This window comes from Polypterus senegalus, chromosome 14 (assembly GCF_016835505.1).
Source record: "Polypterus senegalus isolate Bchr_013 chromosome 14, ASM1683550v1, whole genome shotgun sequence".
Taxonomy (NCBI): Eukaryota; Metazoa; Chordata; class Cladistia; order Polypteriformes; family Polypteridae; genus Polypterus; species Polypterus senegalus.
In genome coordinates, this window is record NC_053167.1 from 63,688,639 (window position 1) to 63,710,558 (window position 21,920).

The 21,920-nt window shown below is 36.6% G+C and overlaps 1 protein-coding gene across 1 annotated transcript in view; it reads right to left on the reverse strand.

The window, feature by feature from the left end:
* The window catches only part of syde2 (synapse defective 1, Rho GTPase, homolog 2 (C. elegans)), a 96,243-nt gene extending 88,303 nt beyond the window's left edge, over positions 1–7,940 (reverse strand). The window contains exon 1 of the mRNA XM_039734495.1: positions 5,857–7,940. Coding sequence (XP_039590429.1) covers positions 5,857–7,744 — 1,888 coding nt within the window. The 5' untranslated portion in view covers positions 7,745–7,940. The remainder of the gene's footprint in view (positions 1–5,856) is intronic.
* Positions 7,941–21,920: the final 13,980 nt, after the last annotated feature.

Below are 21,920 nucleotides of genomic sequence, written 5' to 3' on the forward strand. Positions count from 1 at the left end.
ATATTTTAAACCAGCTGCTGAGCTACACAGATTTAATTTAAACCAGAGGTTTTCTGACCCTTAGTCAGTGCTCTTGAAACTTCTCCCCAATGACCAGCATGCCAATCATTACAGGACCCTTTAAATGTCTGGAAATTAAGACCCTGGCTAGCAGTTATTCCTCAAATAATTTTTTTATGCTTTGGCCAATTTGACAATTGACTAAAAACATACCACCTCTAATCTAACCTAATGACAACATGTTAATGCAACACTGAATAATAATACACTCAAGCAAAATATTTTAAAAATAATATTGAGGAAAATGGCTGGTATACATAAATGTTTGATCCACGTCCCAATATTTCTTGTAAAGTTAATTGCTAATGCCAGTGATTCATGTCAGAGTGCCTGTAAACAACTAAGATTTTGTAATGGAAATAATCATGGCTTGCAGTCACACAGGCAGCCTTACCCAGAAATCATGAAAAAGGTATAGAAAAGAAAAAGAAACTTTGGCATCTTAAATTTTGGACTTCATGAATACAGTTTTAACCATATGTATCAATGGTTTTACTAAAGTAATAGAACATGCAACCTGTGATTAACTCACTCCACATTTAGCAAAGTCACTTCCTATCTTTCCCACCTTTCTAAAAAGGATTCTCCGACTTCCCCCAAGAAGTAGAGAGAGCTAAAACCAGGATGAGATCATATCAGGTTTTTAGCCTGGAAGTGTGAAATGCCTCTCCAAAATAGAAGAAAGGATGTAATTGACTTTAATTATTCTGATGACTTTAACAGTAGAGTTCAATCAAGAAACTGATTAATATATTTAAATTTTACATAAGGAAGATTGCATATTTCATATATAATGCATGCCATATATGTGGATCCTATTCATAAATATTCTGCTTGAGTTATAAAATATTTTCTTTAAATATAGGGCAACACTTTGCCTATAATATTATATCTGATAGTATAAACATAAATGTTTGTGTGTGAAAATATATATAGATATTTAAATAGTACATAAAGATGTCTCCAGCAGGGTTAGTGTCTCTATTTATTTATTTAAAAATTAAACCTTGTAAACTCAATGTAATTAATTTTTATAGTAAACAATAGTTCTTTTAAACAACTTAGATTTTTTTCACCAATACCACAATAGCATGTTAAACGTCAGTGGTTACTACTGATGTAGGGCTTTAAAGAATTTCAAAGTAAAATTTAATATGTAGGAAATTATTTATAATAATGTGTTACTTCTCACCAGATCAAAATTATTTTTAATATGGTAGGTAGCAATGTTTTTTTAATTTGTGTTTTAAATAGGAAAAGTTAAAACATTTTAACTGCATTTTGTTCTTGTCAGATGACAAATGGTAAATAAAATAATCAAAGAATTATAAAGTCAAATTTAGACCACCCATTATCTTATAGTCCATCAAATCATTTAAAAACTAAAATCTTGGTTTATATGTATAATACTAGCAGATGGCTAAAAATTTTACAATTATGTTTGCTAAGGGTGTGACTTTTTACATAAAAAATCTCTCGCCAGTTTTCATCATAGATGCATTAACTTCTCAGAACAAAAAAGGGTGGTAGATGGGTATTCAGAAAGTCATCCATTCTTCTTTAAATGTATGTAGGAAAATGTACATTTAGAGTGTTGTGGTTTCATATAGCTGGTTCATGGCTTATTCTTTTGGAGCTGTTTACTGAACAAATTCCATCCATAAACTTGTTACTGTACCACTTCTTAGTAAAGGTGTGGACAAAAATGCTTTGAGAGTATTACATTTTAATGCAAAACAAAATTGTATGTTGTTGTAGAGTTGAGTCCTGGGTCCCACTCCTAGCCCAGTCACCAACTGCAGTATTCCGTCCACACTCAGGTTTTCCAGCATACTTACACTTTCTAAATATGTGGTGGTTAGACTTATATGTGACTTTAATCTGGCAGGATGTTAGTGTGTGCCGTTTGATAAACTGAGGTCCAATTTCAGCTCTTGTTCCTTTATTTTGGTCAGTGGTATTAGGATAAGACTTTACCATCTCCTCTCTCCATATACTGTATGTAAATGAATGGATTTACAAAATAAAAAGGTATCGCATAATATGGAAGTGACTCCTACATTTCTTCAATTACAGCACTGAAATAAAGGCACAAATATTTATATATAAGCATAAATCCATCACGAAAACAAAACCATCTTAAGGCGGCTCCCGAAAGTCTGCTGTTGCGTACTGTTTTGGCAACGACAAAAGTGTTGAGACTACTAGAAATTGCTCTGTTATAAGCAAAAATTCACTGGGTTTGATTTTTTAGTGAACACGACAAAAGTTAAAAGAACATAATACTCAAATAAAGAAAATGAAATGGATGTTTAAAAATATACCACTAATTTTAATCATGAGCAATACACAACATATCTGCTAGTTCTCTGCAGGTTTTGTCACTATTCACTCAACTTTCTATTCTCACTATTTCACACAAAGAAAAAAATGTACATGAACGAGCTAAAACACACAATGATGAGATTTTTCTTAATTTTGCAGTTGCTATCAGTGAGCAAACAATTCTCCATTAATCATATAAATAATCTTGATTTTGGCAATGATAAAATAGCAGAAATAAAGTTTACTTTATGTACAGTATATAACAATATCAGACTTACCTACATATATACTGTAACACTGGGTGTTTTTCAATACCAAATATCAACCTAAAGGTAACACTCATCTGAAGATTTAGTAAAGGATTATGAAGGGTGTTGAGAGCAGCTGCACACAAAACAAAAATCCTTTGATGTCTTTTAAATCATGAGCCCCATGTGGCACTCTGTGAAGCTGTCAGCACCCAGTGTTCACTTTGAAACTCTTTACTTCATCCACTTTAATAAACTTATTTTCAAGTAAAGCAACGGGGAATCGAAACAATCAATGTAAATCTTAAGGGTGAAGGTTACATTTTATTAGGGTGTAAGACGGTTTTGTTTTATTTTCCTGCAAGTGATGATGCCAAAAATATCACAAGAAACTAACCCACTGAGATTAAGGATATTCATAGAGGTACTTGAGAAAGTACTTGTAAAAAATCATGTTGCCAGTAAATAAAACATAGAAATGAGGGAATCACAAAAAGGTCACTTTCAAAATTAAAAAATAAATCCAAATTTAGTGCCAAAATGTTGAAAAAGCTAAGACAGGTTCAAAGGTTGTATATCAAGCCAGTTATAGCCAAATTAACATTTCAAAAACAGTACTGATCACAGGAACTGTGTCATATTTTAGGTATTTTGCCTTAAAAGCTGTTTCTGTAATACATTTGTCAGGTTAACAATGCATGGACAGGAACTGGCAGGTAAGCATGTATTTAAAGATTACTGTGATAAAAATAACTATAAAAAAAAAAAAACTATGTAAAACTATTTACACTTATACATTATATTTTTTTCTACAGATCAAAATGGTTTTAATAACAGAATAAAAGTATTAATTATTTTTTGATAAATGCTCATATTGAGTATCAAAGATGTAAACTGTCAGACTCCTTTATGGGCATTATCAAAATAAATCTGAGCTACACAAACTTATGGAAACTGTAGACGTTAACATGGCATTGGCAAGAAGGTTTGGCTGGGACAATGAGTCTTTAACATGGCCAAACTAAGTGACCAGGCAAAAAGGCCTTAGTCAGGGAGGTGACCAACAAACCAATGGCCATTTTAACAGAACTTCATTAAGTCCTCTGCTGAGATAGGAGAACCTTTCAGAAGAATAACCATCTCAGCAGCACTTCATCAATCAGGTGTTCATAACAGAGGGACTAGACAGAAGTCACACTTAAGGAAAAGGCATATAACAGCCCTCTTGGAGTTTGCCAAACAGCAAAAAGGACTCTGATAGCATGAAGAAAATGATCTCTGATAGAATGAGACAAAAACTGAAATCTTTTGGCAGAACTCCAAGCACTATGTCTGGTGAAGACCAGGCACTGATCATCATACAATGGTGACAGCATCATGCTATGAGGGTGAAGCAGAGGGACAGGGAGACAGGTCAGAGTTCAGATAGCGGATCACCTTTGAGCATGACAATGACCTGAAGCAAACAGCCAAGACAATGCTGGGACAAGTCTCTGACTGTTCTTGAATGGCCCAGCCAAGGTCCAGGCTTGAACCCTACAGGGGATTTAATGGTGTTTTATAGGTTATGTCAAGAGGAATGGGATATATTGACCAAGCCTAGGTGTGTAAAGCTAGTATAGACTTATCCAAGGAGACTCAAAACTATTAACTACTGCCAAAAGGGCTTGATTTTCAAAAAATGTACTAACCTTTCTGAAAGCATTTTTTTTTTACTTTGTCATTATAGGTTATTAAATGTAGACTGGTAAGAAAAATGCTCTATTGGGCTAATGTTCCACTTAAAATTAAATCTACAACATAATAAAGTAAGCAAAAAGTGAAGGGGTCTGAATACTTACTCTATCCTCTATATGTATATTTCACATGGAAGTGGAATTTGGCTGTAATTATGGGTTGCAAATCCCCAAGAAAGGTGTGATCAAATTTCGGCAGTATGTAAAAAAAGCTATCATAGGAATAGTAAAATAGTAGGAGAGAAAAAACAAGCCTCAGAAATAGACATGTGCATGTTAAGACTACCTGTCTCAGTATGCAAGTGTATGCTTGTGATCCCTGTTCAGTGTTAATTTCTAGCTTGTAGCCTATGCTGCCAAGATACATGAAATCAGAAATTATAGACATCAGTTTTATAAAGCTTATTAAACCCAAATCTTTTCCCCCGAGTATTAAGATAACAGTGTTAGTGCAGTATACACTATAAATATTAAAAGTACAATAAAACTTTTATTCAATGAAATATGTAATCAACAGGCTATTAGTTTGTTGAGCAAATTCATCCTTGTTACTTCAATAAACAAAATAGGTATCTCCTGAACATTCTGAGCATAAACAAATTTTAACTACTATTCTACAAATAGAAAACCTTGGAGGCTGCTCATCTTGTACTCAAATTTAAGGTGGCTAGAATTTTCCTATGACAGTTATGTAGACAATACACTATTTTTTAGAATTCTAGGAGGACAAGCATAAGGCATATTGTACTTGGGTTCTTAGAACATAGCTGATAATTATATAATTAACTGACTTCTAACACCACAATCACTTATTATAAACTTCCTCTCTACCTTTAGCACCAGTGCATGTTGCTTTACTGGTAAAGCATAGCAAATAGTACGGTTATTTCTACATTACTACAACCGCCAAACAGACTAAAAAAACTTGTCCAAAAACACATAGTACTATCAGTCATGCGGAAAAAATAACTTTATGGTTTAAAGTGCATTGTCTGGTGCACCAAGCACACTGCCTACCCCAAATAAACTCTGCTATACTAAAGTAAGGAAACTGAATAAAACATGTATAATTAACTCTTATTAGTGTAAAGATTTGTGTTTAGGGTTAAGCACAATGCTCCAGAAATACCTCATTAAAGTATAAAAGATAATACAAGCTGGTTAGGTTTCAGATGAAGGAAGCAGTCCACTGGTACAATTGTTTTGAGATGGCAAGTATGAAACAGAGGAGAGGTGAACCGCAGCGTGAAGTTGTTAAAAAGTAATGACTGGAAATAAGGTTAATGCTGAAGTTAGACTGATACCTTCCACCTTAACACCAGGAACATATTCAAAGAAAGAGTCATATCCACAGGCGTGCACTGTAAAGCCCTCCACCAAGGTTTGCGGCACCCAGTAGACAAGCAAGTGCGACCCGTCCTCACGCCACAGGCGAAAGGCTCCGAGAAGAAATGCGCGCTTCCCTGTTGCCAGGTCAACGTGCCTACCTGTCCTTGGGCAGGCGGCCAGGGCGCTCTTCTTGGCCGTGTCGTCTTTCCTGGCACTCGGCTCCGAGACTCCGACGGACCTGTGTGTGGAGCCCGTGATCCGTTGTTTCATCTCAGAGGAGAGCAGACGGCCCTTGTGCATCCACTCTTGCATCTTGTTGACCGTCACCCCCGGCGGCTTCACCGGGCCGCTTTCCCCCGCGTAGCCTTCAATTTTGCTTCCCTCGTGTTCCACAACCTCTGAGAATCCTGCAAAACGGTTTACCGTGGCAACACTGTCTTTTTTGTAATGTCCTGCCAGGATGTGTCCGTTCGGTACTTCTTGGATATGCAGTTCGCATTCTTTGTTATATGTACCGATGCTTACCAAATGAGGGTACCCGGTGTGGTCCGCAGCCAACCTCACATCCCCGTCACTAAGTGAACGGTATAAGCCAGTTGTGTATCTAGCCATCGTTATGTCCCCCGTGCTTTTACGGACGTCGCTACTTTTGGTAAAGCCAGTTTCGCATACTATCCGACTGACTAAGGGTGCCGCCATGCGGGTTGCCTGCTCCGGAGGTGCCACTCCAGCGGGGCACCCATCTGTCTCCAATGCCTTGGCAGAAGACTGCGTACACACGCTGTCCTCTGAATGGCAGCTGGAAGTGCTCACCTGATCAGCAAAAACGGTGCTGCCCGCCTGATTGTCGGTCCCAATATCATGCATAGCGTTAATCAACAAGTAGTACGCTTCTTGGAGCTGTGTTCGGAGTCTGTCGGTTTCCTGGGCACTGTTTTTTCCCAGATTGTTTGCGATCTCACAACTAACCAGCCTCGGGAATGGGGACTCTTTGGCGGGATCGGCAACCATTTGAAGACCATTGCTATCGCACTCGTAGTTGTCATAGTAGTCTTCATCCTCACTGTCTATCGAGTTGTGTCGCTGCATTCCCTCCCTTACATTAGCTTCAAACCCATTTAAGGTCTGATAGCTAAGGCAGGTCAAGTCCGTGGGAAAGTATGCGGGACCCTGAAAGCTATCACCGTAACTACGGCTATATGTCAGGCCATTTCCGCAACTCTGTGACAACATAAGAAGTGAACCGTCTTGTGTACTATCCCGAGAGACGCTGCGGCCAGTTTCTGCGGCCGAATTTAAATCAACTCGCACCCCGGTTTCTCGAGTCTCTATCATTCTGTAATCTATGTGTGAGCTAAATCCAGGACCTCCAACAACACCATTTCGGGATGCAATATTTATCATGTTATTCTTCGAAACAAAGTACTGGGCATCTCTCCAACACGCGTGCCCAGTACGTCCAAGAGCGCTTTCTCCGTTTAAACCGTGATTCTCATAAATCCCAAATCCAATGGAGTCCCCAGTGTACTGCCGGGGAATAAAGGCATGTCTATGTGCATCTGACCTCCCGAAGGACGCGGGTCGCGTGGGGCTAATGAAATGAGGATCGTGCTCATTAAAGCGACTCATCATGTCTCTCTCGCTCATTTTCTGCAATGTGGCTCTTTGAAGAGGCCCCCCCACGAGCTGCTCATTATCTCGACCCCGAAACTCCTCGGCGTTCTGATCGCTGAGCATCTCCAGGCTGTTCACTCGCACAAAGGTCTCACAGGGAGCAGATGTGCTTCCAGCCACAATCACCCGGTCTGATCGCACTACACTAATCTTGCGCTCTGTACTGCCCTCACTCCTTTTGGTCTTGCCCCGACTAGCACTTGTCGCGACCTCTGTTGACGACTGCTCTTCGGCTAGTTGCTGGAAAACTTTTTCTTTACCTTCACGGTTATCGCAATTGGAAGCGACGCCGAATCCCACAGCTGCTGTGGCTGTCTTGGATTTCTTGCCCCGGAGTTTTGCTAGTAATGTCCTCCGCAGAGGATCAGCCATTCCTTGTATGCGCTCGTATTTCTCCACTTTTTAGTGGCTGCTCTCCGGTGAGTTGAAAGCAGTTTGCATACGAATCCTTCCGATCGAAGATTCGGTGTACCCCGCGTGTCTCTCCATTCTCCAACAACTTTTTGCCACACAGTCAGGATCCTTCGCCGGGTGCCTTACGCTCTCACCCCTCCTCCTTCTTCTTCTCCTCCTCCCCCTCCCTCTTTACACACAAACACACACACACTCACTCACTCTCTCTCTCTCTGATCTGTAGTTCAAATACTTGAAATATTTTCAGAGAGGGTGAAAGGGCAGATCTCAATTGCGCAAGCTCTATCTCGCTAAAATTTCTTTTCCGGTGTGGAGTTGGCGTTCATAAGTGTACCGGGAGAGTCTAAGGGTAGGGTTCCGATAAGTGCTATCAAGGCCCGATACAAGAAACCCTTTGCTCAAAGTGGGAATGTCTTGGAAGAGAGATGTGTTTTGCTCGTTTCTTTTTAAATCTTATTGCATTAGGAAACCGCATTTAAATTGATTACCTCATTTCTACAGTATAGGTAAAATAGGCAAAGTGAAACTGCAGAAGCATTTTGAATATTATTTTATTCATTTTTGTTTTACGTAATTACTATTTTTTGAATGTCAAAATTTTATCAAGTTAATATTGTATTCAAAGCGCAATAAAAAGTTTAGCCCTGAGTTTTGCCTTGCACTGACACGCATACGCAGACTAACGGCATTGAAATAAATATTGCTGGGTTAAGGGGGGGGTGGAATGAGTCTAGGAATTCTAACTATCCATCTCAGTAAATGATGTAGTGAGTCATAGCGTGAGAACGAGTTGACTGCTGCGTTTTAGTATGACAATTCCCTGCGTTACCGGCTTTTATCGTTATGTTAAGGCGCTTTGCCCAAACATTTAGTAGTCGATTTGTAGCGGTTAGAATGTGTAATCGCCTGTGGCAGACATCAAACGTGGCGCAGCAGTTTTATTCACCACAGACCTGGCATCTTCAATATTCAATGTTGGGTTAGGAGTCCATCTTACTATGTACCACCTTTAAAATAAAATTGGTTTAGCATCAATGCTGCAAAAGTGTTTTTATCTCAACTCTCTCTCTCTCGTGTGTGTGTGTGTGTGTATATATATATATATATATATATATATATATATATATATATATATATATATATATATATATATATAGATAGATAGATAGATAGATATACACACACACACAACTTGGTTAAGTGCCGTTACAAAGCCATTATTTTTAAGAGTCTGTCTGTCTATCTATCTAGGTTAGTAGATTTATTTGTTTTCTTGTTTATTTTTTCTGCACCTTTGAGTTTTATGTTAAGATTACTGAAAGTTTGGATATGCGTTCATGCTGTTTCTTCCATTTTTGCCATTTTATTCATGTTTGGGATTTATCTAATGTTTTGGTGATTTCATTACCATCAGAACAAGCCACAAACGTGACATGGTAAGAATGACACACGATTAACACTACTGTTTGTGTTTTCTTATGAGAATATAATAGGTGTATCTCCCCAACAACATTTTTTTTAATTTTTTTTTATCTCTGTCAGGAGTAGAAATCCCAGCAAAAATCTACTTGGCGACTTTGTGTGATTAATGCACTAAAAATTTCCGAGAAAAAATATTTTAACGCAACACCTAAATGCATTCATTTGACTATGCTTTTAATGTTGTTAATTAAGCATTGCCAAATGAATCCAGGTCTAATATTTGTAACGGGTTACTGGTGCTTGATCATCTTAAGTGTTGTTTCTTGATAGTGACCTTCACCTGCATACACAGGTGATGTTGCCACCCATACTTTATAATATGGGATCATTCCCTATTGGAATGTTATTTTCATACACATCATTTCATATATACGCTAGTTCTTGCTGCAGAGAATAACAGAACAATTAAAATCAAACCAGTTATACAAACGGAGTGACAATTTTATTTCTGCGGCGTACAAATGTTACAGACAAACAAGCTCTGCACACTCCTTTATTGCATTAATACATTGACAGAAAAAAGTCACATCCTGCAGTATAGCAGAAAGTCCAGAGCAAGACAATACACAGACTGTAAACATTGCTATGGTGATGTCTGCTAATGCAAGTCCACCTGTGAAACTAAAAGGCTGTCGAGGTATACAGTATACTGTAGATCTGAAAGGGGGGAAAGAATGTCAGTGGGTCAACCCTGTCCCTAGCAACAAATATATTTGACATCAAGCTTTGTTCGGTCGCCATGAAAGGAAATCCAAGTTGAAACTGCACAATGCAAGTGCTACCAATGTCTGAGTGGCTAAAGAGCAGATGACACAGGGAGGAATTGCTCGGTTCCTTATAGCTCAGGCTTCCCCCACAGCAGACATGGTACAGTATGTTGTTGTCATTTAATTAACTGTATATTATCTATGTACTGTAGTTTACTGTATTCTAGGAGTATTATTCTGTAACTATTGCCTAACTATTAGAGTTAGGCAATAATCAGTGCAAATTGATCATAGTAGGTAGATTTATTTTCTGATTCATAAATGATGTTTTATGACAATGTGCAAATTAAAACATCTAAATAAATAATCCTATCAGACTATCCTGTATGATCTGTAACTATGATGTATATTTAAAAGTTTTCTTTTTAGTCTGTCCTGCTTGATGGTATAGCGTATTAATGAATGTTGCCATACTGTTTTTTGTCTTTGTTCAAGGAAATTAATTTTTTTATTACAAGCGTGGGTTTCATATCTCTACTAGAAGAAAAAATAAAGCAAAGGAAAAGCAAAGTTTGCAGTACATTGTATTTTATAATAAATAACTATAGGACATATTTAGTTACTACCCCAATTCCACCCAAAAACAAAAAAGTTGAGATGCTGTGTAAAATGTAAATAAAAACAGAATGCAATGACTTGTAAATCCCACAACAGAACACAGAAAATATATCAAATGTTTAAAGTGAGAAAATGTACCATTTTAAGAAAAGAATAAGGTCATTTTGGATTTGATGGCAGCAATACATTTTAAACATGTTTGGACAGGGCCATGTTTACAACTGTGTAGCATCCCCTTTTCTTTTAATAACAGTCTGTAAATGTCTGAGAACTGAGGAGACCTGTTGCTGGAGTTTTAGGAGAGGAATGTTGTCCCATTCTTGTCTGATATAGGATTTTTAGCTGCTCAACAGTCCTGTGTTGTCTTTGTTGTATTTAGGTTTCATGATGTACCAAATATTTTCAATTGATGAAAGGTCTGGACTGCAGGCAGGCCAGTTCAGCACCCGGGCTCTTCTACCACAAAGCCACACTGTTGTAATAAATGCAGTATGCAGTTTTGCCATTGTTTTGCTGAAATATACAAGGCCCTCACTGAAAAAAGACATCATCTGGATGGGAGCATATGTTCCTCTAAAACCTCTATATACCTTTCAGAATTGATGGTGCCTTTCCAGATGTGCAAGATGCCAATTCCACAGGCACCACCATACTATCAGTGATTAAGGTTTTTGAGTGATAACAGGCTGGATGGTCTCTCTCCTCTTTAGTCTAGAGGATGCATCATCCATGTTTTCCAAAAAGAACTTCAAATTTCGACTCGTCTGACCACAGAACTGTTTTCCACTTTGCCTCAGTCCATTTTAAAATTATCTTTGTCCCAGAGAGAAGACGGCAGTATTTCTGGATCACATTCATATATGGCTTCTTCTTTGCATGTTAGAGTTTTAACCTGCATTTATGGATGATACGGCGATCTGTGTTCACAGGCAGTAATTACTGGAAGTGTTCCTGAGCCCTTACATTGATTTTCATGTAAGTCTCATACCTGTTTTTAATGCAGAGCCGTCTGGGGGGCCAAAAGTCACAAGCATCCAATACTGTTTTTCAGCCTTGTCCCTTGTGCACAGAGATTTCTTCAGATTCTTAGAATATTTTGATGATATTATGTACTGTAGATGATGAGATATTCAAAGTTTTCACAATTTTACGTTGAGGGAACATTCCACAATTTGTAGACACAATGTTTTGCAGATTGGTGAAACTCTGACCATCTTTACTTCTCACAGACCCTGCCAAGATGTTCTTTTTTATACCCAATCATGTTACTGACCTGTTGCCAATTAACCTAATTAATTGTGAAATGTTCCTCCAGCTGTTTCTTTTTAGCACCACTTACTTTTCCAGCCCCCATCTCAACCTATTTTGAGACATGTTGCTGTCATCAAATTCAAAATGAGCTAATATTTTGTGTGAAATAGTAAAATGTCTCACTTTCAACATATATGTTTTCTATATTGTGAATAAAATATGGGTTTATGAGATTTGCAAATCATTGTATTGTTTTTATTTACATTTTACACAGTGTCCCAACTTATTTGAAATTGGGGTTGTACTTTTTTGTCAAGTCCTGTTAAGTTACTTATGTCTTCCTGACTGTTGGCTATTTTACTTAAGACAACATTTCTGTGTCTCACTAAACAGCTATGGTCCAGTCTCAATAAGCTGACTTACTAGGAAGTAACTCAGCAGCAGCTTTGTCTCTCTAGCCAACCATCTTTCAGAATGCTTTTTGTTTTTTGTACAATTACATTACACATTAGCAAGGCTGCTGCTTTCTTGTGTTAGTTGGTTCTTTTTTGCTGTGTAACAGTTTTCTTGTCTCTGTCTTTCAAGTGCACAGCCATCCAATCCATTATGTAATTTGAAGCCTTTGTTGTGTCTGCTGAGCCAGCCAGTCCACAACCTATTTAGCAGTTGCCTTGTTGTTGTCCTCTCTGTGCATCTTGCCATCAAGAGACAGGGAGCGGCTGTGTAGTTTTTCTTGACTTTGCAGTTGGTAAATCTTTTGGATTAGGAGTCAGCTGCCCCGCCACATTTTTTTATACAGTCTGTCATTGGCTGTTTTGTCAGTCGGTCCTATTTAGGCTGGCAGTTGCTATATTTATGGTTAATCTGCACAACCAGCCAATCTCATTAAGGTGCCTACTGTTGGTTTATGTGGTCTGCAGCTATATTCAGATGGGTGTGTAAATGTAAATTTAAGTTTCTGGTTTTGATCTGACTTCCCTGCCTAAGTGTATGTCACATTTCTTTTAAGTCTGTTAGAAGGAAAACAATTTTTTGTTTCAATCACTTTGCCTAATGCTGACGGGATAGACATCTGTGAATCTAAACTTGGATTACATGGGACTAAAAATGCAAGAGTGCTTTAGGCTTTCAAACTTTCTTTTCTTTTTCTATAAATTGTCATAAAATGTTAATCAGTGTGGGTTCAATTATATAAGACCCTTTTTTATGGATTACGCACAGTAAGCATTGCAATACAGGCAAAGAAATGCAGTTACTGTGTCCACAAGTTCTGTTTGAAATAAAAAAAAAATTTGCTCATCATCTCCTACTAAAGCCTCCAAAAAGGAAAACTCAAGCAAGTGACATTGTGCAGTTTGTTAAATACAGCCTCCTGATGGGAAGTATGCACAAAGAACTGCAAAGAACAAATTTGGAAAATGCTTCTGTAGAGACCTGGGAACATGACCCCACCATTTGTTTTTGTTTACTTTCTAGTTTTTGTAATGATTGGTGCAGCAGCATTTTGAATTAAATAAAAGCTGCATATAAAATAATATGAACAGCCAGTGAATGATACATTTCAGTAGTTAATCCTATTACAAATATAGGGTGGTCCAGATCTAATTATGCAATTTTCATTATGCTATAACGTATTAAGTTTATTACATAGAAAATCACCTGAAAAATCCTGGACCATCAAGAAGTGTGCAAACTGATGACATGAAGAATCGTTTTTGCGCCGAACTGGAATCGTCCCCGGATAAATCAAAGTCATCCAGATGATCTGGATCTGCATAATTAGATCAGGACCACCCTGTACATGCATGAAATAATTTCAAAGTCTCATCCTTAGTCAGAAACCGTCTTAATTTGTGCAATATTTTCAAGGAAAAAATGGACTTTAGATAGTTTCGTAGTGTGTGTTTTTAAAAGACATACAGGTATCAAAGATAACATCTAAGTTGCATGCTGATTCAGTAAAATTGAAGTTTAGACCAGTTGAGTTAAAAAGTGTCAGCATACTATTTCAGTCTGCATCACTCCCCCCAGTAAACAACAGTTCTGTTTTTTCTGAATAGAAACAAGTAGTTATCATCCATTCTTTTAATAAACTGACCCAGTTAATTAAGAACACTATGGAAGAAATATCATTTGTTCTAAAAGAAAGGTAGAGCTAGGTGAGGGTTGTCTGCATAAAAGTGAAAATGAATGTTTTGTTCCCTAGTAATAGTTCCTGACGGAAGCATGGAAAGTGAAAACATTAAAGGTCTGAGTACTGAGAGTTGCGGGACACCATATTAACTTTTAAATATAACAATGGAACACATTTCTGTACCTATTGAAATTGATTTGATAAATGTGAACTAAGTCACGTAAGGACAGTGCTTGAGAGTACAATGTAATATACCAGCCAATGTTATAGAATGGTCAAACAAAAAAGGGAAACATAAGTAAATAAATGAAAATGAAATAAGGTTAACATTAAAGTAAACCAACAAACACATAAAAGAAAGTGCAATGATATGTAAAAAGTAAAAGAAAAAATATAAGAACAATCATAGTAGAAATTTGGAGGCCAATAGTTTGAACTATTATTTAGAAAGAAGACACAGATGTCAGTGTGACATGACAATTTGAGAAAGAGCTGCGAAAGGTCACAGAAAAAAACTGGAAGGTATTTTTGCACAGTAGTAATGCTTTGCCGAATGTGGCTCTGTCTGATTCAAACAAGGACTCTAAGTTGATAACACATAATCACAGCTAACATATAAATAGCCACCATGTTTCCAGGACTGCTTCTTTGTCACAGTGTATATTCAACTAAATTAAAGAATGAATCAAGAGATAAACAGAAGATAAATAATTGTTTTCCTTTAAGACTAAAATAATAAAATGAAAATGGTCTTGATGTGTAATGTTAGTGCAACAGATACTTCACAATACTCAGATCATTATCACAGCTTATAGAAACAGGTCTGTTTAAGGTATGTATAGTTTTACGACTTAGTACATTTTCTTGACATGGCATACAGGGAAGAGAACAAAGGATAAATCCACACTGTTGTATCAAATTAGTGCAATATTACAAATAAAAAGATTTTAAAACGCTTACTTGCACTGCTGAATGCTGTTAGGCATGGAAGAAAGAGTAAGATGACCTGGAAATGTAAGTAACAGGTTCTTACTTAAAGAAAGTATGTAAAGTCAAAGGCTTTGTTTAAAGCAGCAGAGTTCAAGATGGAAAGTTTATAAAACCAGTAAGTTTTTCATTGAAGTACTGTACTTTTAAATTATTACAGCATCAATATTATAGCAGTCATTCAGCTAGTCACATTAGTGGAGCTAACTAGTGCAACATTAGAGTTAAGATCTTTTCAGCCTAAGGTTAGGATAGAAACACTTGCTGATGATGAAGAAATTAATTAATTAATCCATCTTGCAGTGGTCAGTATGTGTTATGGTTGCTTTCTCTGTAGAATCTGCATGTTCATGTCTCCAAATGAATTTGCTTCACTACTATGATTTTCCACTTATTTTTCAAGGATGTGTTTGCTATATTCCAACCTAGCTTTACTCCCTAGCATATGAATAATACAAATTCTTACTGTAATTTTTGGTCATTTTCAAGTATTATTTTTCCTGTTTTTGTTTTTATGTATTTTTTTGTTAATATTGTTTAATGTAAATGTTGTTTCAATATTTTGTGAGGTGTATAAGTGCCACAAATCCACATTTCTTGAGTTTTGTGGGTGGAACCCCCCCAGAGCAGAGCCAATACGACCTCACTGCTAAGGATCTACCCACAGACTTTACAGTGGGTACGGAAAGTATTCAGACCCCCTTCAATTTTTCACTCTTTGTTATATTGCATCCATTTACTAAAATCATTTAAATTTATTTATTTTCCTCATTAATGTACACACAGCACCCCATATTGACACACAAAAAAAATAATTTTTGAAATTGTTGCAGATTTATCAAAAAAGAAAAACTGAAATATCACATGGTCCTAAGTATTCAGACCCTTTGCTGTGACACTCATATATTTAACTCAGGTGCTTTCCATTTCTTCTGATCATCCTTGAGATCACCTTCATTTGAGTCCAGCTGTGTTTGATTATACTGATTGGACTTGATTAGGAAAGACCTTACAGCTCACAATGTATGTCAGAGCAAATGAGAATCATGAGGTCAAAAGGAACTGCCTGAAGAGCTCAGAGACAGAATTGTGGCAAGGCACAGATCTGGCCAAGGTTACAAAAAAATTTCTGCTGCACTTAAGATTTCCAAAAGCACAGTGGCCTCCATAATCCTTAAATGGAAGACATTTGGGACGACCAGAACCCTTCCTAGAGCTGGCCATTCGGCCAAGCTGAGCTACCGGGGGAGAAGAGCCTTGGTGAGAGAGGTAAAGAAGAACCCAAAGATCACTTTGGCTGAGCTCCAGAGATGCAGTCAGGAGATGGGAGAAAGTTGTAGAAAGTCAACCATCACTGCAGCCCTCCACCAGTCAGGGCTTTATGGCAGAGTGGCCTGTCGGAAGCCTCTCCTCAGTGCAAGACACATGACAGCCCGCATGGAGTTTGCTAAAAGACACCTGAAGGATTTTGAGATGGTGAGGAATAAGATTCTCTGGTCTGATGAGACCAAGATAGAACTTTTTGGCCTTAATTCTAAGCAGTATGTGTGGAGACAACCAGGCACTGCTCATTATTTGTCCAATACAATCCCCACAGTGAAGCATGGCGGTGGCAGCATCATGCTGTGGGGGTGTTTTTCAGCTGCTGGGACAGGATGACTGGTTGCAATCGAGGGAAAGATGAATGCGGCCAAGTACAGGGATATCCTGGACAAAAACCTTCTCCAGAGTGCTAAGGACCTTAGACTGGGCCGAAGGTATGCCTTCCAACAAGACAATGACCCTAAGCACACAGCTAAAATAACGAAGGAGTGGCTTCACAACAACTCTGTGACTGTTCTTGAATGGCCCAGCCAGAGCCCTGACTTAAACCCAATTGAGCATCTCTGGAGAGACCTAAAAATGCCTGTCCACCAACGTTTACCATCCAACCTGACAGAATTGGAGAGGATCTGCAAGGAGGAATGGCAGAGGATCCCCAAATGCAGGTGTGAAAAACTTGTTGCATCTTTCCCAAGAAGACTCATGGCTGTATTAGCTCAAAAGGGTGCTTCTACTAAATACTGAGCAAAGGGTCTGAATACTTGGGACCATGTGATATTTCAGTTTTTCTTTTTTAATAAATCTGCAAAATTTCAAAAATTCTTTTTTTTGTCTGTCAATATGGGGTGCTGTGTGTACATTAATGAGGAAAAAAATTAATTTAAATGATTTTAGCAAATTCCAGGGGGTCTGAATACTTTCCGTACCCACTGTATATTCAGGCTAAAGATATTAGGTTTTTTAGGGTGTCAAAGGAGTATGGTGGAATACTGTTTGTGTATATTATTCTGATTTTTTTTTAGGTTTTATGGATATTTTTGCCTCTGTTTTTTGGATTACTACTTATTGGATAGAGGTTTAGGTTTGTTTCGTATTGGAATGTCTTTTATTCTAAACCTTTGCAACTTTATTTTGCCTTTTCCCATTTTCTTTTTTATGAATAAAAATTGAATTTATTTTATTTTTCTAATAATACTTTGCTGACCTTGTCCTTTATGCTGGAAGTCTTACAGTTTAACTCTCTTCTGAAGGACATTTTTTTGTTTTTGAACAAATCAATCTGAATGCCATGCCTCATGAGTTTTAGGGCCCCACTGCTTGGAGAGAGGCCTGTATGTTAGGCCCAGACTCGGTGAACCCCTAGTCTGGTCTGGTCTTTGCTATTTGGAGGCTTGTTCACCATTTTCTGTTATTTTGGTATGGCAGGTACATCACAGTGTCTTTTGTGTAAATTGGAAAAGTCTAAATTACCCTCATTTGAGCGAGTGAGGGCATTTGTGTGAGTGTGTCTTATGAATGACTGGCATCTTGTTCAAGGCTTATTTATGTCTTGTGGACAGTGCTGCCAGGATAGCCTCCAGTCTTTACAACTTCAACTAGAGTAAGCATGTTTGAAAGAGTGAATGTGTCTTGCTGCATCATATTATTAAAAGCTAGGTTAACCATTAAAGTATGTACTTTATATATTTGTCTGGCAAAAATACATGGTAAAACAAGTTATCCAGAGAATAAACAAATATAAATTGTGATTATTGAATAAATGGTAGTTAATCAAGTTTTTCTAATGATTGGAATAAATTTTTAACTCATAGGTAGTTTTGTACCATTCTCCAGTCCAGCCTTAAGAGCTCTAAGAACAATAAACTGTTTTCCTCACAATTCTCAAACTGTGTACCCTTTAATAATCAATTCTGGTTTTACTCATGTTTTATCAACCCAATGACTTATAAAAGTCTTAAAAAAATGATGAAACACAAATTTACTGTCATAAACTTGTTAATCCAAACACCAGTAAAAATAAATAATTCTAAAAAACCTCTGTAATGATTTAGTGTTAGACCAGTTAGTGTGTGTGTTACTGCCAGGACTACCTGACTGAATGAAGATACTTCTAAAGAGAAAGTGTTAATGTAGTTGGTGAAGGTGAAAGGTGAAGCAGGATTCAGAGCAATTTTGCATAGGTTAGATTGTGCAGCTTTTGATTCTCATGGGAAGATAACTCTGAACTTAATAATAATGATTCTGTATTATTTTCTGTGTTTTGATAAAACTTCAAAATGTCATGGCACTCGTTTAACAGAGATAACTATAAGCCAGGTGTATCACGTGTGCTCATTCCGAGCAAGAAGGGTAAGAGCCAATGCCATTTTTTATTGTAAAAGAAGACACTTTTACAAAGAGTTCAGTTCATTTGATTCCTAGTAAAAATGAACAATTTGAAAGATGAAAAAACCGACTGATTTTCAAGGAACTCTCCTTCTAAGAAGAAATTTTTCTTTTAATTTTTAAATTGAAAAAAGAATTTACTCCATTTACCTTTAACCATTTATTAATTTGTCTATGTACTTATTTTTACTAGCTTAAAGTTTTACTCTGCTGGTCTAGCTCTCTTTCTCAAAAAAAAGAAAAAAGAATCTTAAAAGGTTGATACCTGTCATGTTGGGTGCATGTCAAGGTGATCTGACAACATGATAAATCATCAATGTTAGATCCAAACAAAAAATATAGAATACTTGAACAAAGAGTCACACAAGTATAACATTATAAGAGATAATCATTAGTTTATAAAAATAAAATTGCCACATGTTAAAATGCCACTCCCTGTTTGTATGATGAAACCACATGACGATGATGTCACATAATGATTTGCTATTTATTGTAATAATCACCCAGAATCCCTGAGATTTTTCAGTTTGGGAAAGCAATAATCAAGAGGTTTCAAGGTATGGTTCATGACTGACTATTAATATTTACTGATCATGGTACCTAAGAACTACCTAAGAACTTGAGAGAAATGTATACAGCCTTCTTAGAGAATTTCATTGTAATGCTAGCCTGTGACTATGCCAGAATTGTTTCTAATTGCACATGCAAAATACAGTACCATATATATTTTGAGTGTTTTGTCATATTAATTATTTGTTAAATTAGTATTTTTAAAATTAGAGAAAGTACATGAATTCTGACAATCCTGTTGCTTCTATTATGAATTATTATCAGTCCCTTTTGTGTAATACTGCAGTAGAGGTCCACAAGTATTAAAACTAGTGGATCTGTTGGTGCTTTCTTTCCAGGATGCAACATGATGGAAGTGGCATCATTACTGGCATTACCTGATATAATTATGAGCTTTGAGCATGGGAGAGGTGCTAGATAAATAAACTGTATTATTATTATTACTATCATTTTTTAGTTATCCCAATAAGTAAGATTCATATCTGTTGATTTTCAGTGTACTCTTCTATAATTTAGATTTTTCTTTATGCCATTTAAATATCCTATCTATAATAAAAAGCAATGTGTAAGGGTTAGTAAGCTGATCTTAAATGGTTACAGAATACAAACTTTCTATACCATATTATTAAAACCTTTTACTGCAAGTTGCAAGAAGGGATCTTCACCTTGTTTTTACTTGAAAATCAAAGTCTGTTATTCCATGACTAAATGGACCTTGTATCTACTGACTGATTTGTTTAAAAAGTAGGAAAAAAGGCTGCATGTTCTCCCTGTGTTTGTACAGGTTTCCTGTCTTAAACTAAAAACATGCTGTAAGGTCAATAGGAATCTGCTCAATTTAAGGAGAACAGATGTGTTCCATCAAAAACACTTTAACCTTTAATTAGATTGAAGGCTGATCTCATGAAAATTATTTGACAAGTTGTATTAATGTCACAGATGAAAGCACATTGTCTTTATAATGCACATGGTTGCTTCAGCTCTGTAACATAAATATATAAGTTAAGCTTTATATCAGAAACAGAAAAAGCGTGCAGAAAAAAAGAGACCACAAAACTCAGGTAACACAACATCACTTAAAAAAGTATCAGTTTGTTAAGTGTCCCAAAATGGCTACCAGTTAACAAATGTTTTATTTATCATTTAAAGATGCCCACTGATGTTTCCCACATATACATTAGTACACATATATATATATATAGATATATGCCATTAACTATAACTATGGAATACATTATATAATTAACATAACTATTTAATGAAGAATACTGTAATAAAGTATTTGACAGCTGGTTAAAAGCAGAATATTCACATGCAAAATAAGTAAAAGTAAAGCAAAGTATAAGAAAACTATAATTAAACAGAGATCCATCCATCCGTCCATTATCCAGCCTGCTATATTTTAACTACAGGGTCACGGTGGTCTGCTGGAGCCAACCCAGCCAACACAGGGCGCAAGGCAGGAAACAAACCCCGGGCAGGGCGCCAACCCACTGCAGTAAAACAGAGATGTCCTTTGAAAATTAAATTAAAAAAAGTGTTGTTACTGGATTCAAAAGACATTACAAGAGCGATGGAAAGACTGCACAAACCTAGAAAAGATTAGTTTGAATTGCAAAAAGAGAAATGTACAGAAAGAAAGAAAGAAAGAGAAAATGTATAAAATATAGTGGGGTTTCTGTAAACAAGCAGATCCAGAAAATTCAAGAACAAGAGGTGAAAATGCAATACATATTACAGTATATAATGATATTCTTAGCAGTCAGAAGACTTCAGCTTATTAAAGTGCTATTTGTATGATTCATTATTTTTTCAAAAACAATTTATTGTGTAACATGCAAATAAGTCAGTGAAATTCTGTGTGCACTATGGAGATAGATGTTTCATTGCTGAGATCTACCTATTGCAGAGAACAGTAATTAGGTGAAGAGGGGGTAAAATAAACTGGACACTAATTCTTGTTTTCACCATTTCTAGTTTTACAATTGAACAACAGGGTATCAATGAAACTATGAGCTACAAAAAATACAAAGTTGAAGATGGCCAAGCCAGGATTACACAAGTAATACATTTTTTTGTTTTATTATTATTTATTAACTTACTTTTTTATTTGGTAACTTGACATCATCTCCATTTTGTGTGTTTGTCTTTCATAGGCAGCACTGTGTTGGAGATTCAGGTTGTTTGGATGCTGTGTTTTGATTGGTATGCTATGCATATGCTTCATGGTGTTTTACATTATGACATTTTAAAAGATGGCCACACAATATGAAATGAATGTAAACTCTGAACTTCATTGAAAACTAAAAAAGACTTCAGAAAATTCTGGTCTTTGCAGTCTTCATAAAGGCCTGAATGGTCTTGGACCAGTGCTGAGGAATTCTGCTGCTCATGTTGTTTTGGCTCTCATTCTTAGATTCTGGATTATGTAAATTCATCTTTGATTTTTCTGGTTTTGTTTCAGGGTTTACTATTTGGATTTAAGATTTAGATTTAGGTATTTTGTTTGTCTTTGGAATCAACTCTCTTCCTTCTTCCTAAAGTACTTTTGAGTCAAACTTTATTATTATTAAGAAACTCTGTGGTTCTATATGCCAGATGTTTCCATGGTTTATTCCTCTGCCTTTCAGCTTTGGTTTCTAGCCAGGCCTACTTTGTGTTTTGTTCCAGATTCCAG